At 41.0% G+C, this 18,243-nt stretch overlaps 1 protein-coding gene across 2 annotated transcripts; it reads right to left on the reverse strand.

Moving 5' to 3' along the window:
* Positions 1–2,000: 2,000 nt before the first annotated feature.
* LOC101164990 (NLR family CARD domain-containing protein 3) lies at positions 2,001–17,695 on the reverse strand. Of its 2 annotated transcripts, XM_004075807.4 has the most exons (12): positions 17,365–17,695; positions 12,610–12,768; positions 12,374–12,460; positions 11,942–12,128; positions 11,694–11,841; positions 10,102–10,194; positions 8,297–8,649; positions 7,869–8,075; positions 5,916–6,091; positions 5,575–5,845; positions 5,270–5,479; positions 2,001–3,052 (listed from the first exon to the last, which is right to left on the reverse strand). In XM_004075807.4, exons 1-12 carry the CDS (start codon positions 17,385–17,387, stop codon positions 2,657–2,659), a joined length of 2,310 nt encoding a protein of 769 aa, XP_004075855.1. In that variant the 5' UTR covers positions 17,388–17,695; the 3' UTR covers positions 2,001–2,656. The 2 variants fall into 2 exon arrangements, with proteins under 2 accessions (XP_004075855.1, XP_020564047.1); XM_020708388.2 differs by lacking the exon at positions 17,365–17,695 and having other exon boundaries at positions 12,534–12,626.
* Positions 17,696–18,243: the final 548 nt, after the last annotated feature.

The raw sequence follows: 18,243 nt of genomic DNA on the forward strand, positions 1-18,243 counted from the left end.
TCGTGGGGCACGGATCAAAATAATCGTATCGCCAGACTCCTGCCAATGCACACCCCTACTTAGCCACATGGAGGTGATTGGTAACCAAAGATTAAAAAAAAAGAAAACAACCCACTCTGTGGCATGCACACACGCCACAATTGAGCCTCCACCGTTGTCGCCAGAATACGCTGTGTCCAAGCACTCGGCCCTACAAAGAAGGGGGGAAAATATTAAACACGAGTGGGCAATTTGGTTTTAGGGCAGCTAAAAACAGCAATCACTGCCTACTTTGACTAACTCATACACCAAAACACCATTAAACCAAAATCTAAAACAGGATTAAAACCAGCACATCTGTTACAGGTCCTTGGGAGGGCATGGCACCTCTTGGCAGGTCCTATGTCCACTGAATCTTGGGTAGAGAGGCGGACACTGCTTTCTGTTGGCCGCAGCTGAGGCCAAGAGGAAGAGTGTCCCAGCTCAATGAGTTCAGCCCGAACCCCACCGGCAGGAGCTGGAGCACCGTGGCCTGGAGTTGGCAGTTATGAGCTGCAGCTGTAATCATGACACCCAGGATCTTCAGAACTCTGTGCCCTGCTGTAGAGAGGAGTGTGTCCCAGGGGACAGACAGGTGGAGCTGGTGGTCCACTGGCTGAGGAAAACTATACTGCTGGGCAATAAAATCAAGGAAGCCAAACAAAACACCAATGGTGCCTCTGCTGCTCCCGAATACTAACAAATCAGTTAGAAACCAATTAATAAAAATATTTACACCAAAACAGGAAGAGGAACAGACAAAATAAACTAATCACCTGAGCAGTGAGGAGAAAATCATCCACACCTTAAGCTCGCTGGGGTGTAGAGGGGAGCTCCAGGTGTCAGAGTGGTCAGCGTTGGGTCTGCGCTGAGACAGCAAAGCCGGAGTGACCTCTCCAGGTGCAGACCTGGAGATCCTGTATTGCCCAGTGCCAGGACCCCCCTCTCGGCATTGTTGGCAGAGTCCAATGGAAAGGCAAGCCGATACGCCCGGTGCCATCGCAGTTGCAGGAGAGTAGATTTATTATCTGGGCTTAGTCCCGTAGCTATTGACCAGCCAAAGCCGACCTACGAGGCAGCAGATCCGTTCCTTTTCCTTCACAATGTATTGTATAATTACACAAATATGTGCTTATTTTTATTTTATATCTGGCAATTGTGTTGCATGCAATAATCCCAGCATTTTCAAATATCAGTGTCCAATTTGGAGGTATGGGAGCATTTTTAAGACCTTAGTTTTCAAGCTTGTAATTTGCGTACTACTTGGTCTGTTGGTCTATTGCTCCTATTATTTTCATATGCTCTCCATTTCATTGTTGCTTTTATGGACATTTATGTTTGTGTGTATGGTCTTGTCATTTGGACCTCAAGTCAGTAATAAATTATTCACTTATTTATTCCTTCAAGTGTAATTCATTCCTTTCAATTTTTCTATTGTTTTTTTCAAATTTAGAATTTTTTATTTTTTGAATTTTCAATCTGGTTTGGACAAAACCCTAAACAGGTAACCAGGAAGTCAAACTCTACAGGAAACTCAAAGAAACTGGAAAAAATTAAAAATAAAAAAAGAATTAACATAAGCGAACAAGAACAGCTAAATGTGTGCTCTACATGAGGGTCATTATTGTTGTGCTAAATAAACTAGACCTGTAAAACCCTGTGCTAAACTATCCTGCTTTGACTAAAAAGGAAATGTAAGATGATAAGGGAGTCCTCCACTTCATCACACGTGCTTGTCACACTCCACTGCTTCCTCACACCAAACAGATGTGCCATTCCAACTGCAGATGTGCCAAGGAGCCTTGTTCCAACACAGACACCATTGATTACTTTTGGTGTTAAATTTCAAAGTGAATAAACAGATTTTTCTCTGACTTACAAGCTCAACTCAGAATCAGTAACATTTGGCAAAATATTTGATCTGGTTTTGTTTTCAGGTGAACTTGTACAAATTCACATGCGTCAGTAAGTAAAGAAGAAACTAGAGAGCAGTAAAAACTCTTTATTACCCCCATCCTTTAGGCACAAATATGGCTAACAGATGTGAAAGACATTAAATAACTATAGATGACATACAATTTGCCAGGCAATGTAAAAATACACTGACTAACAAATCAATTCATACATACAAAGAGTGTACAACTATGATGTACTTCTGGAAAAAAAAACTTTAAATATATCACTTTTTTTTTTCAATCTAAGACGTGGACTTGGGTCTCAAATGCTCTAAAACAAATTTAAAATGTAAACGTTGAAAAAAATAAACTCCAGAAAAAAATAAAATATCCTGTCTGTGCAATCATCCACATTGTTTTCAGGACTTTCCACCATAAAATCACCCTATGGTTTTTAATTACAAGCAAAGAACACAGATTGAGTTTTCAAACCTTGATGCCATTTCTTTCCTCGTGTGCGTAGTGATGGGAGACAAAGCAAAACCAAGTTTGCAACAACGTCTTTTGCGATTCACGTTTTATAGGATGCAAGTACCGCTGCAATCAACAGAACTTCCTATTTTCTCTAAGGTCAGGCTCTTGAAATGCCCCATTTGATAAGTTGTAGGTTTCAACTGAACCTAAAACAGCAGCAAGCCCCTTCTCCTGTCCTTAACGTCAATGTTGGAAGGTAGCAGTGCACCTCAAAGATCCTCCTGTGTCACCTCTCTGTTGCACTCCTTTAGGTTCTCCACTCTGTCTGCTGGAGCCGTCTTGATGGCATCCTCCAGGACTTTGCTCACATCTTTCAAACCACTCACCGGAGGGGTTCTGTATTCAAAGAGGAACCCGCCAAACAGTTTGACGTGGCAAGTCGGGTTCATCAGGCCACACAGGAAGCGCAGAAACAAGTCATACTGGCCCAGAGGAGAGTTGAGGGTTAGCTCAACAGCACACCGAACCACGTTTGCAGCTTTACACGGCTGAGCTTTGGAAGAAGACTGACGGAAGAAGGGAAGCTTGCCACTTCCTCCAGACTCGAGCACGTTCTTTGAGTCCTGGTAGAACATTATAAAGACATAAAAGGCAGCCATGTACTCCTAAAGCAGAGAGAGAAAAGAAAAGTCAGCGATGTCGCATAGCAGCAGTTCTTAACACTCATCACTGAAAGAGATGTGCAGAACTATAAAGTCTGTGGGAACACTTTAACCATCTCTGTGTAGAGCAGAAGGTGAATTTCAGACAAAACAAGTGAGATTTTAAGCAAGCTGGATTTAAAAATGACCTTCCACCTGCCTCTATAGATCCATGTGTCTGAGGTGAAAGCTACAAGAATCAAAGGGATAAAAATAAAACTTTCAAAATTGCAAATGAAAAAAAAGTAAATGTTTGCTTTCAAAATATTTTTCTTTGCTTTCAAAATACATTTTTGCGACACAAATGTTTTCAGATGCGTTGTCTCTCATCTGGCTTTCTCCCCATCTTTGATTTTGCTTTTACAAGTTTGAGTTGAGTGTGTTTGTACGGTGGTTAATGTGTTGTGTTGTGAGTTATTGTGTTGTGTTGTGAGTTAATGTGTTGTGTGTAAAGTTAATGTGTTGTGTGTAAAGTTAATGTGTTGTGTGTAAAGTTAATGTGTTGTGTTGTGACCCTTGTGGGCCACCGTATGTTTGCCCCAAACAGCCAATCACAGACTAGAGGCTGATTGGTCTAGACTCTAGATTCTCTCCAATCAAATCGCTACATTTATCTCACATGGAGTCCACTACTCTCTTCTGCCCTCGATTTTGCCTCTTTGGCTGAAGAAAAAAATCATTTTAAATATAATACATAGTTTCTTTTAGCATTGAATAAATTGTATTTATTCAGATTTGTGAATTTATGGCTGAGGATCTCCAGAAACAGTAAAATAAACTGTGTCAAGTTTATCTGGTGACATTACACTAAACAGGCCTGAGTGATTTTTAAATCTCCTGGAGCAAAATATTGGTAAAAAGTTTGAATTTTTTTTAAGATTGGTTTGTTATTTACAAAAAAATAACATTTTCTTATGCTGCACAACAGTGTTTTGAATTACATTAACACCAATAGTAAGTAATGAAAAGAATGATGGCTCACCAAAGTAGATTTTATATATAAGTAGAAGAATTTTTTGTATTTTTTATTTCTTAAATGCTAATTATTCATTTGAGTAAAATTTGCTTCAGCAGATCATCCTGAGTTGCATAGGCTTTCTTATTTCAAAAACTTGTGCATTTTTGTTTAAATTAAACAACAAAATTATTGATGACAAAATGTTATTTTCTCTTTATATTTCAACATTTTATTTATATTAATTAAAAAATAGTTCAGGCTGCCTGGTGGTGCAGTGGTTAGCTCTCTTGTCTCACAGCAAGAATGCCCACGGTTCAAGTTCTGACTGGGGGATCTGAACCAGAACATTAAATGAAACATTAAACAATTTCTGTGGAGTTTGCATGTTCTCCCTGTGCATGTGTGGGTTTTCTCCGGGGACTCCGGCTTCCTCCCACCATCCAAAAACATGTTTGCGCTTTTAATCTAAATTGCCCCTTGGTGTGTGATTGTGGACACTCTACCCTGCGACAGACTGCCGACCTGAGATACAAATCTGAATGGCACAGTACATGTCCGGCTGAGACAGGTTTTTTTTTGCTGTGCACAGTTTAAACAAGCTGGTTGCTACACTAACATTAAATACTGAGCCATGTTTTCTTGTTTTTAGCTTTGCTACTCCTTTTGGGTTTTAGTCAGAGAGATACGGCCATACTGGCTGAAGACTGCAGAATCCCGGTCCAACAGAACCGATACAAAGTCTAAAGTCTGTGTCTCCCCACAAAGCACCGTCAATGCGAGGCTAAGACACTTGATTGGATGGAATCTCTAGAATTTACACCAATCAGCATGAACTTTCTTGTCTGCGATTGGCTGTTTGGCAGCACATATGTCCCACTAAACTGAAACTTAGGAAGGCAAAATCTAAGATAGGGAGGGAGAAAGCATCTGAAACTTGTGTGTCAAACGCAGAAATGTGGTTTGAAAACCAAAAAAAAGGATTTTGAAAGCAAACATTTAATATTTTTATTTGCAACTTAGAAAGTTTCGTTTTTAAAAATGACCTTTTGTTAGCAATTTAGGACATTCAGATCTCAAAACTGTGACTTGAGTTCACAATCTGGTGGCACTTCATAGGATTTTAGCTCAGCTGACAGCAGCTGATGCTTTGTTGCCGTTTTCAAACAAATGACCTTTTTATGCCCGACGCTCCAGTAAACGTGGTAACTCACAAAGCACTTTACCTGCAGGGTAAAATGGATGAAGCTGAACCTCCTCTGGTTTGAAACCGCAGGGAGCTCAGTGCAGAGACCCGTCAACATCACCACCTCCCTCAAGTCCAACCCATACTCCTTCAAGTTGTCCTTAAAGAACACGTCCGTGTTCCTTCGCAGCATCTCCAGTGCCATTTTTCCCATCGATCTTAGCATGTCTTTGTCCTGATTGGACCACATCTGCATGGACCAAAGAATTACAAAACAGTGTCACTGACAATGGAATGAAAGTTTACATTTTTCAAACTAAAGGGGCCACATTTGATGGTCTTTACCGTCTTCACTTCTGGTTGATAATAGTAATAACTCAGCCGGCGGTTTAATTGAATCAGAAAGAGGTTGGTGATGACCGGTGTCAGTCGAGGAGGATTGTTCCCATAGCCTTGGCGATCAAGGAAGCGATTATACATGGTGGCCATAATCCAACAGACAAAGGGCTGGTGAGCAAGAATGCGAAGTGTCGGTATGCGCTGGTAATGCGCCAGAATTTTCTGTGCCAGCTCTGGTGTGAAGCGTCTCCTCATGTAGTCCTCTTTCATCTCCTCACTGTGGGCAGGAGATCAAAACTTTAGATTTCTGAGTCAAATCTGAGTGACTCAGACAGAGACGCACAGACCTGAAGCACTGTATTTCAGTGAACACATCGATGAGCGAAGGCGGGATCTGTGAGACAGCGGGCGGTCTCCCCAGGACCCAGACACGAGCGCCAGGAAGCAGGTTGCCTCTGACGATGTTCACCATCAGGACCTCTGGAGATGCTGGGGTTCTGATGTCAGTTAGAAGTGGAGTGTTCTGGAAAAAAAATAATAATTAGGATGGTTTGATACTGCACAGTGGAGCAGTGGTTAGCGACCTGGTTCAAATCCCAGCTGGGACCTTTCTGTGTGGACTTCTCCTCATGTATGTGTGGGTTTTCTCTGGGCACTCAAGAAACATACACATTTCTAAATTCCTCCTAGGAGTGCGTGTGTGTAAGCGTGTGGCCCTGCAAAGAACTGGCGACATGTCCAGGTTTTACCCCGCCTTTACCAAACAGTAGCTGGGTTGGCTCCAGCAACCACAGTACCCTGAAAGGCATTCAGTGGGTTCTGAAGATGGAGGGATGGTTTGATACCACTTTCTTGGAGTCAATAGCGGTTTGTAAAACTTTACTATGTGCCGATGCAGAAATTTCCCTTTTCTAAATAAATTCCCACAAAGAGGTAACACCAATGGAGATTTTTCAAATTAAAGGATATGTTCGAGTAAAAAAATCCCTGAAATTGAATGTATATATAACTTTGCATTACAAATTTGAACTAGATATGTCTCCATCTTCAATAAAAAAAAAAAAGTCATTTCAGGGTTAGGGCAGGTTCTTCCTAAAGATTTAGTAACATGCCCCCTTGGAGGGGTTGAATAGAGGGTAGGAGAGGTGGATCATAGGGAGGAGCGACGGTTCTTAAGGTGAGTGCAGGTGTGTTTTACAGTTCTGATGACATTCATACGGCAACCTCAAGGGACGCCAAGAATGGAACGTACCATTGTTGTGGTAAGTGTATCGTAAAGTATTCATACGGCTAACGGAAGCTGCACACACTTATGACGTCGAGTTGATGCTATGTTATGATGCCTTTACGCCACACTCTATTTGTTAGCTTTAGTAAGTAAGTGGCTCCTTACGGACCGTGTGATAACGCTGCATGCACGGGGTGCACACGTGATACGCAAATACACGTAGGACGTCCACACAAACAACATTCCTTTTATTTTTCTCATTTCTTTTTAACATGTCCTTTTGGCATTTTTCATATATAAAGAAAATAAAGCATTTCTGAGTATTTCTTTATTCAAATGATGGGGAATCAGGAGCAGATGAAAATATGCCACTGGAAAAAAACTGCGTACAAACGACAATCGACAGGCCACAAGCTCCCTGCTCCGCTCCATTCTGATGCGTCCACTGGCAGACAAATAGATCCATGTATGTCTTTGTTTTCCTCATCTCGGCTGGAATCTGGCTCAAAACCGTACGGCTGGATTGCTCCAATATCGCTCGCCCTTTTTGTTGAACCGCTAATGTTTGCTTAGGGTTGTGAGGAGCTGTAAGCTAGCAGGAGAGTGTACAAAAATGGTTGATGGGATATTGGTGCAGGCCGACGGTCCCGCTCACGACTCAGAGACATATTTCTTATAAACTCCCGTCTGCCCTCTGCAGAAACTATGTCCTAGAAAACGACACAGGATTTTTGATTTTTGGCAAAATTTGCATTATCAGAATTGAAAAGCCACTGGGAACGGTTTGAAAACAGATCAGAGTGCACTTCAAGGAAGATGTGCTTCACTGGCAGCCATGAAGTTTCATTTTTCATTAAAGGAATGAAACTGACGGACTGAACCATTGGATTCAGATATCCGATCCGGTCATTTTTCATGGTTTGGTCCCATACTGATACTGAATATCAGATAAATGAATCCCTAATAATAATAATAATCATTAGTAAGGGTTAGGAAACTCTGTTAATGTTAATAAAATCATTTGTTTGACACACAATCTTCATTTGGGATCACAGAGTGGGTGGTGTCTTACCAGCCAGTCCACAGAGTCCTGGAAGGAATCTAAACAGTCCATGATGATGAGACGTTTAGAGTGGTCCGCTTCCTCCAGATAAGAATCCAGGCCTTTAAATGCTGATGTGCATATGTGGATCATCTCCAGCAGAGACACATTCTCAGACTCCGACCTTTTCAAAGACCAGAATCTATGGAAGGGGAGTCTGACGACGCACTCCAGATCCTGCAGAAATAAGAAAACAAACACCTGATAAACCATCACTGATGTGACAGGGGGCTCCTCTGGAGAGAAAATGTGAAAATTCTATTTTTCAGATACAGTCAATGGTTCAAACCAATGTCCCCTTTTCCCTCATTAGCTTTAGCGAGTCCCTTTATGTGACAGCAGCTTTGAATATTTTAGGTAAACTAGGCGCAGCAGAACCAAATATTTTTGATTTTTACCCTATTAGCTGTGTTTTCTGCCCAGTCCAGGCAGAACTTTGACGTGTGGAGGGTCATTCCCGATCCTGGAAGTGCAGTGGTGGCCACTGTTCTGACGCGGCTGCCGTCGTCTTTGGTGAGCCGGAACAGATTCTTCAAGCTGGTGAAGGAATCCGGGTCGGGAACCTGGAGAGGCGTGATCGGCTTTGACCGGAACTCATGGCTCGGATCGATTGCCCCGCAGATGCGCTTGGAGATCTTGGGCTCCACAAAGATTTGGTTCAGTTTGTTCTGAACTCTAGATTCAACAAGCCCCTCAAAAACAAACTTCTTTTTCCTGTTTATTTCTTCCGTCAGGCGATAACGAATCAAAGCTGTCGGCAGGAAAGAAGAGAAAATTAAAACCATTTAATTCCCAATATTTATGCAATATATGTACTTCACATTAGCCAAATGGGGGGGGGGGGGGGGGTAATGTTCTAAAAAAATAAAAAAGTGGTCAAATATTAATCTTATTCTGTAATTCATCTTTGTCCAGGATTCCCGTCACACAGACATTTTTAAAATTCTCCTCTTTTCAAACTAATCTACCTGAAAGACGTTCTCTAATCTTTCATTTCTCCTCTGTTTGTTGCATTTTTATGGTTTTATTTTGGCTGATATCCCTCAGCTTCATCTGCTCTTCCTGGTTTTCCTTCCCATCTTCAGTCCTCTTCATCATAATTTGCACAAAAATAGGGAAAAAAGCCTAAAGGGGGATTTTAGTAACAGCTAACAACCTTTTTCCCATGAAGTGTATGATCTGCTTCTCATCTAAATGAAGCAACAACTTTATTTCTGCCTGACTGATCCTCTCCTAGAGCGACAGGGAGAGCAAGATGGAACGTCGTTTTTTTTTCAGGTCGGATCCTTTGATAAGTGCAGAACTGTGGGAATTTCACTTATTCTTTCCACATCGATGCAACAAGTAGAAAGTGAGAAGGCAGCAACACAGTGAAAGCACAGCAGCTGCAACAGACTGCTGTGCTTTTCAGATGCTTCAGTTTGAGGAGGACCGAGTCTGAAACTGAGAAGAAAGAAGATCTGATGGATGGTTGAGGAAATGACTGGAAAGGAGAGGAGACGCTCCTCAAATCGAGCATGGATCATTTAGCTCCTCTTATGTTCCATGACCTCAGACATGTTCTGTCCTTTACCAACTTCAGTTACTAACTGCTTCCCGTCAGTACAAACCTCGTCCTCGACGGTTAGAAGCCACACTTGCATCATTTTCAAAAGTAAAGAGTCTAAGCGGTCCTGTCTGCTCTTCATCACTCACAGAACATAGAAGTGTTCATCAAATACGAGTCAAAATGAAGGTCGGAAGAGTTGAAAAATAAAATCCTTCAGTGAAATGACTTTAACGTCATTAACGCTGATAACATCCCAGGAGCATGATCCAGGGGCACTGCTGGTGCATCCTGAAGCCATTCCCTGCATTCCGGTTACATGTTGAGATCACACCTCTGCAAAAGTGTGAAGGAACTCACAGCTTTTTCCATGAGAAAGGGTGGAAATTTTATCCAGAGCTCAACATGACATTAGCTTTAAATTCTCATGGTTTACGGCTTGTTTTTTTTTAGAAATCATCCAGGTTTTCAATACCTGAACACACGGATTCCTAATCTTTGTAAAATGTCAATATTTGAAGTTAATTCAAATTGATCTCCAAGCATCAACGGAAAAAGAAAAGCTCCGATGAAGCTCACGATGTTTGAATCAAGTCCTTGAAAGACATTTGGGATGTTTAGAAGACCACAAGAATTCAGTTATGGGTTTGCACTCACCTTTCATGCACACTTTCTGCAGTTCTTCCGCCTGTGCTTTCAAACCACTGGAATCCAGACAAGAGATTGTAATGTACAGTGTTTTAGAATGACCTGCAAACCAGACGTCAAAAAAGAAAAAACAGTGTCATTTAAGCAGCAGACTGTCACGACTGCAGCAAAATATAGCGATTAAACTCACTAATTTGATCATTTTGATAGTTTAATCCAGGAGTCTATAACCTGAGGCTGTGGAACCACATGCAGCTTTTTTTATCCCTTCATTGCGACCCACTGAAAATGGTGTTTTGAACATCTTCTTGTGTCAATTTTATGATGATGGAGGACGTATATAAAGAAAATTAAGCTCAAACCTTCCTATCTGAGAATTTCTTTATTCAAATTGTCGTGAATCAAGAACAGACGAAAAAATGCCGTTTAAAAAAAAGAGCTTATTTGTGACAGAAAATACAACATCCCTGCTCTGCTGCATTCTGATGCCTTCACCTGTGGACGTCTAGATTCACGTACGACTTTGTGCAGGACCTAGAATCTGGCTCAGAAACGTACGGCTGGATAGCTCCAATATTGCTCGCCATTTTTGTTGCACCGCTAATGTTAGGTTGGGGGTGTGAGGGGCTGTAAGCAAGTGAGAGACTGTATAAACTGATGATTGATTGGCAGGGGGGGATAGTTTGCTCCACACCAACAGTTCTGCTCACATCTCCTCTGGGGAATTACTGCCTCTCTGCAGAAACTATGTTCTAGAAAACTAAACAGGTTTTATTTATGTTGGCTAAAAACAGCATTATCAAACTTAAAAGACCACTGAGAACGCTTTTAAAATAGATCAAAATGTGTTTTCGGAGAGGGACTGAACATTTTTAAAAGCTACATTATATAAACAAATGTACAATGGAGTATTAGGCACAGCATGACAGAATTAAATGTAAGAGAAAAAAGTTGTAAAATTAAAAAGAAAAAAAGTCACAATTTTACAGAATTAAGTGTTTACATTTTGAGAAAAATGTTCTACAATTATGCTCCACAAAAGGAAAAAGTTGTGCTTCGAAAATAAACCGTTTTAGCCTTTAAAATTTTTTTTTAAAAGAAAATCAAAGATCAGCAGTTGAATTTATGTGAGAAGACGTTCTCACTGCTCTGGAATCTCACTGAATATGCTTTAGTTTTTTGTAAATGTAGCTTTATTTTCATAAAATGTTAACAGTAGTTGTGCAAAGCACAACTTTTGTCTTGTAAAATTACGACTTTGTAAAATCCTAAATTTGCAACTTTATTCCTGTAAAATTTAGACTTTTTTCTCGTAATTTTACAACTTTATGGTCTTATAATTTGATTTCTTTTAAGGTGGCCAGAATACTCTGTTATATGAAGGGATTAATGGGCACAGAAATATAAATTAAGTGTATTTTTCAGAATAATGAGGTGGGACTTTGCTGCTCTCGCTGGGTTTTGGTTGGTAAGAAACTAAACCAAATGGTTCTTTTAGCGTTGAAGGTTGCAGACTCCTGCTTTAATTTTTTAATTTTCCATGTCTATATAATAATCCTCCAATTGTCCATCCCTGCTAGCATCACACTTTTTTTTCTTACCAAAGACTTCAATCATCTTGTCCACAAAGTCAAGAAGGTCTCCCTCCATGAAATTGCTGTCTTTCAACTCACGAGCCATCAGCTTCAGCCAGGACCTAAACTTGTACATCTCTTCAAATTTGAGGGGTGTTAAAGTCTTCAGGATGTTCTGAGGAGAATAAAAAAGAATTGTTACATAAAGGAAAGAGCTTCAGATTTTAGAAAAATAACTTCTTTTTACAGAAACCAAAACAATGTGATAGACCTACTGTGAACACGAAGGGCATGTCCTGCTCCGGGGGAAATCTGCCGGGCTGCTCGTCTTCATCAGTCTGCATCAACCCTTCAAACTCAACAGGCTCAGGGGGTTCAGGAGAATTGGTTATGTACATATCCTCATCCTCCTCATCCTCATCCTCCTCATAATCATCCACAGCCCTGTCCAGGTCACCAGATCTGAGAAAGCCGGACCCATCATAAATTCTAAAGCATTTTTGTTGAAACAAAACACTTTATTCTATACAGATTAAAACATGGAAAGAGAAGATGTATCATAATTTTTTATAATACATAAATTACAAGAGTAAAGGCTACAGACTGATTAAATTGTTTAGAAATTATCATGATTTAAATGTAATTCAGCTCATATTTGGCTTCTCTTTGAATGACATGCATCTGTCAGCCAGACAGGTGTACTTTACCCTGTCTCAATCACTAAAGCTCCAGGTGGTTTGGTTTGCTCCGTGTTCATGGTGTAGAGGGTCTCAGGAGAGAGATAGTTCTGTGACCTAAAAAACACAGACAGACACACCTTTAGCCGGCAGCCAAACACGTTTCCACAACACAGAGCAGGGTTTTCACCAGGTCGGGACAGGAAGACGTGACTTTTATTTTGGAGGGATTGGGTTTTTTGCAGTGCATACAGGAGTCCAGTTACCCAATCACTACAGGTGCAGGACGTTCAGGCAGAACTGCCCCCTCGTGTCCCGCTCCATTCTCATCCGTCTCCGGACCTTCCGACTCCTCACTTTCGCTCTTCATCGAACCGTAGCTGGAGGGGGGCCTTTTCCATTTCTCTTTCTCCTCGTCATAATTCCTGTAACAGAGAACAGAAGACGTTTAGTATGGCTAAGTGACATTTAAGGAGGAACGTTTGAAATGTTTTAAACTAGAAGTAAACTTCCCATTTTTAACAAGTCCTCTCCAATGAGTTTTAACCAAAACTTTTAGAAGTTTTTGCGGAAAATAAAAGACTATGTTATGTGGGCAGCCGCATTGCAGCGGTAGGGCGGTCGACCCATGATCGTAAGATTGCAGGTTTGATTCCCGCCTTGCACGCCCATGTGTCAAAGTGTCCCTGGGCAAGACGCTTAACTGCACCTTGCCTCTGGTGGGAGGTTGGCGCCAGTGTTCGGCAGCGGAGCCGCCATCAGTGTGTGAATGTGTGTGTGAATGGGTGAATGGGACTGTGACTGTAAAGCGCGTTGGGCCTTCGAAAGAAGGTAGAAAGCGCTATATAAGTATTCGCCATTTACCATTTATGTTAGGTTTAGTGAGAGCAACAGTTTGAAGTCGTCATACTTTGCTGACTGAGATGTTGACTCTGCTTCAAAAACATGCCAGGAGGCTAAAAAAAATCCCAAAGCAACTTTTTTCTTCAACAATAACAATAATGATAACATATCTATCCATATATATACACTGACCAAAAATATAAACGCAACACTTTTGTTATTGCTCCCATTTTTTATGGTATGAACTCAAAGATGTTCCACATACACAAAATGACCAGTTCTCTGAAATATTGTTCACAAATCTGTCTAAATCTGTGATAGTGAGCACTTCTCCTTTGCCAAGACAATCCATCCCACCTCGCAGGTGCGCCATATCAAGATGCTGATTAGACAGCATGATTATTGAACAGGTGTGCCTTAAACTGGCCACAAGAAAAGGCCACTCTGAAATCTTCAGTTTTGTTTTATTGAGGGGGTCAGGGGACTCAGACAACCAGTCAGTATCTGGAGTGACCACCATTTGCCTCATGAAGTGCGACACATCTCCTTCGCATAGAGTTGATCAGGTTGTCTATTGTGGCCTGTGGAATGTTGGTCCACTCTTCTTCAATGGCTGTACGAAGTAGGGTTGGGCGATGTCCCCTAAATTGGCCGTTGACGCTATTTTTACATTTTTCGTTCTTATATAACTGCTATTCGATATTTTACTTTACGTTTTATTTTATTTCCCAACTAATGACTAATCCGCGATGATCCACTATAAACTGAGGGAAGTGACTTTAACAAAAAAAGTAACAAACAAAATAAAAAAGTAGTCCGCTCCCGCACTTGACTAGTGAAGTGGACCGGCGGAGCGCGGATTTACAGCTTTGTGTTTGATGGGAGGGGGGGGGGGGGGGGGGCTTTGTTACATGAGCGGTATGTGTGGGAGATTTAGGACTGCGATCCGTCCTGCAGCTCTAGGGGTACAAGCAACCGAACTCAGAACCGGGTCTAAAAGTGTGTGTCTGAGCACAGCTCGGATCGTCAGCACACACAGCGGTTTGAGCTTCAAAGCAGAAATGTCGCTCAGTCCTTAGAAAACATTCAAACAATCACGTGGATTTGTGTTTCCAGTCGTGTCCCGACTAAATAAAGGCTGTTATTCACAGCAAGCAGCACCACCCAAAGCTAATGTTGTTAGCCCGTGTTAGCATACTGCTAATCCTGGCTTCGTTCAGAAAAAGCACTGACCACACGGATTAAAATTCAAATGATGAGCGAACAGGTGTTTCATAATAACCGTAACATTATTAAAAGCACGTTTAGAAGATCGTCTCGTATATTACCGAGCTGGCATGTCAATATATATAGCCGCTCGGCGCTGTTTAACATTGTTTTGTATTGAATTGTTACATTCAATAAAGTTTGGAAAAAAAGCCGCTCGGCGGAAGTTGTATCCCCTTCCGGTTTTCAAACCCAACTGCGCATGTGCGAATGATTTATTCCGACCGAACTTGTGACCTTAGTGAACGTTTTTATATTCTGAAAACATTTTTCTGGGCCCATCTACACGATTGGATTCTAATCCGACCATTGATCCCATCAAGATATTTTGTACATGTAACCGCGGCTTATGGCGTCGACTCGCAACGTGGCGGGGGCGTGGCATCACGATGGTGTCTCTCCATCGGGATGTCAGTCATCCATCACGATGGACGATGATATCGTCCATCGGCACAACCCTAGTACGAAGTTCCTGGATATTGGCAGGAACTGGAACACGCCATCGTATACGCCGATCCAGAGCATCCCAAACATGCTCAATGGGTGACATGTCCGGTGAGTATGCTGGCCATACAAGAACTGGGATGTTTTCAGCTTCCTTGCAACATGGGGCCGTGCATTATCATGCTGCAACATGAGGTGATGGTGTTGGATGTACGGCACAACAATGGGCCCCAGCATCTCGTCACGGTCTCTCTGTGCATTCAAAATGCCATCAATGAAATGCACCTGCGTTCTTCGCCCATAACACATGCATGCCCATACCATAACACCACCACCACCATAGACGACTCGATCCACAACATTGACATCAGAAAACCGCTCACCAACACGACGCCACACACGCTGTCTGCCATCTGCCCTGAACAGTGTAAATCAGGATTCATCCGTGAAGAGAACACCTCTCCAACGTGCCAGACGCCATCGCATGTGAGCATTTGCCCACTCAAGTCGGTTACGACGACGAACTGGAGTGAGGTCGAGACCTCGATGAGGACGAGGAGCATGCAGATGAGCTTCCCTGAGACGGTTTCTGACAGTTTGTGCAGAAATTCTGTTGTTATGCAAACCGATTGTTTCAGCAGCTGTCCGAGTGGCTGGTCTCAGACGATCTTGGAGGTGGACATGCTGGATGTGGAGGTCTTGTGCTGGTGCGGTTACACGTGGTCTGCGGCTGTGAGGCCGGTTGGATGTGCTGCCAAATTCTCGGAAACGCCTTTGGAGACGGCTTATGGTGGAGAAATGGACATTCAATTCCCTAGCAACAGCTCTGGTCGACATTCTTGCTATCAGCATGCCAATTGCACGCTCCCTCAAAACTTGCGACATCTGTAGCATTGTGCTGTGTGATACAACTGAAGATTTCAGAGTGGCCTTTTCTTGTGGCCAGTCTAAGGCACACCTGTGCAATAATCATGCTGTCTAATCAGCATCTTGATATGGCGCACCTGCGAGGTGGGATGGATTGTCTTGGCAAAGGAGAAGTGCTCACTATCACAGATTTAGACAGATTTGTGAACAATATTTCAGAGAACTGGTCATTTTGTGTATGTGGAACATCTTTGAGTTCATACCATAAAAAAATGGGAGCAATAACAAAAGTGTTACGATTTTTTTTTTTTGGTCAGTGTATATGTATATTTTTTTTTTTGTATTTTTTTATGTTTTTATTGCTGAAAAGTACAGTGGCCCTGAATTGCAAATAAAACAAAATCACTCAGTGCAAAAACATTACGGATCAAGTAAGACAAATAATAAAAGTAACATTACATTTTGAAAATCAAAAAAACTTCCAAAAACCTAAATATGATTAAAAAGTAAAAAAAATATAAGCAAAATAAAAAGAAATGTTTGGCAAAACAAATGTAATTTCCAGAAGTCAAAATGAAATGTTTGAAAATGAAACCAAATTATAAAAACCAAAAAAATGTTGGTGTTAAGGGACATCACTGATTGGATGATGACATTTGTTCACCTTTTCAACCAAAACTTTTAGGCATTTCAAAATCTCCACAGAGGACTTGTTTAGGCTTCTGGCCACAGCCACTGCAAAGGTTTGGTGATTCATCAATCAATTCTTTACCAGAGTTCAGGCAAATCCTCCTTCTGCTTTCTCTCTTCTGCAAAACTCATGTCTCATTATGTCCTACCCTTCCTGCTTTCTTATTTTGTTTTATTTTTTAACATTTCATTTTGATATCTAGAAATTCATTTTAGTTATTTTGTTATTTATAAGTGTTTTCTTTTTTAAACCGAGCTCCAATATTTGTTGTTTTGACGACTTTAATCTATTCTGTAAATCCCTTCAAAAATGCTGTCTGCTGCATTTTGGGGAGGTTGTTTAAGTTGCCATACAGTCTGTGATTATGAACCACGAATTGTTCTGTGAGTTTGGATGTGTCAATGAAGAAAAAGAAAAATATTTTCATCTGGAAAACACCTTTGTTTTCTTTTGCATGTTTGGGTTTCCGGAATTCTGATTAAATTTCAGATCGTTTTTTTTATATATATTTTTTTGATCCTCAATATGTCTTGGGGGTTGAGAGATTGGCACTTGAGGGCCACCGTAGAAAACTCTTGGGAATCAACCATATCAATGATGAAAACCTCCTTTAACACTATAATGTTCCTCGCACACTTTCACAGAAGCCTCCTAAAGGAGAAGTTAAGGTTTGGAGGCGCTACAGTCACAGTCGAAAGGAAGAGATAGTTTTCTCACTTTACATAAATTATTTTTTCAGTAACTTCAAGAGTCTTCACGCATGCGTACAGCCACATTTGCCTCAAATGGTAACAATCCCGATGACAGTTTGGCAACATGACCATTACTGCAAATCCTATATCTCTATTGTAGGATTTTTGTCTCAATGTTGTTGTTCTTTGTGACAAACAAAAAAATGGTGAATACTCACGTCTTTACTTCTGCGCCTTCCATACTTCAAGATTAAAAGCTCCCCGCTGATTCTTGTTGTTCTTTTGAACCTAAATTCCCTCTAAGTAGTAAGTTCAACTTTCAAAATTGAAACCAAGATCGATGACTCAGGTAAAGAAGAACGCGGCTCACCTACAAGAATGACAAGCAAATACAACAACTACTAACGCAGCGTAAACAGCTTAGTTTACTTAAAAAACTCTCAAATCTAAAAATATGTTGATAACTTTTAGATTAAAAACAATCAGACATAATGCTTATATTCCGCCTTTACTACCAGACGACAGCCCAATTCGCTTCCGCATTTTCGCTAGCTTTTATTAGAGGTTTACCTTCCGGGGATTTTCAGCGTAAAAGCACACACACAAAAACTGCCAAAGCGACGTTCCCCCAAAAACTTTTGCTAATCATTTTACATTTCTTGGCGTTTGCGCCAAACATCGTATTGCAAACTGTTAATAATAGAGACACTTTAAAACAGTAAATGTACTGTTAAGTCCAACAAGTTCTAGATCAAACAAAACTTCTATTGTTTAAGTTTATTAAAAACAAACAAACGAGAAAAAAACTCGTCCACCTAATTTGAAAACCAAAAAAGGAAAATTCCACCTGAGTTATAAAAGATTGATCAAAGACACCTTTCCACGACCTTATCGAAACATGTTAGGCTTTTATTCTGAAGGCTCAAGGTTTGTAGAGACAGCGCTGCCTGTCAGAGTGTCGGGTGTTTTTAACATTTTAATTCCCAGTGGTATCGTCCATTCTGCAAGATCCTGCAGTTCTAATTAAGAAAAAATATGTCTGATTTATAATGGTTCCCAACAGAACCTTTTATGCTCATAATTGCTATAGATTTCCT

Source organism: Oryzias latipes, chromosome 13 (assembly GCF_002234675.1).
Source record: "Oryzias latipes chromosome 13, ASM223467v1".
Taxonomy (NCBI): domain Eukaryota; kingdom Metazoa; phylum Chordata; class Actinopteri; order Beloniformes; family Adrianichthyidae; genus Oryzias; species Oryzias latipes.

Excerpts from the sequence above, each read along its gene's own strand:
- LOC101164990 (XM_004075807.4), bottom strand. The coding sequence starts at position 17,387 with ATGGAAGGCGCAGAAGTAAAGAC. Across the intron at positions 12,769-17,364 it reads GAAGGCGCAGAAGTAAAGAC|GAATTATGACGAGGAGAAAG; the intron begins GTGAGTATTCAC and ends TCTCTGTTACAG. Across the intron at positions 12,461-12,609 it reads CCTGCACCTGTAGTGATTGG|GTCACAGAACTATCTCTCTC; the intron begins GTAACTGGACTC and ends TGTGTTTTTTAG.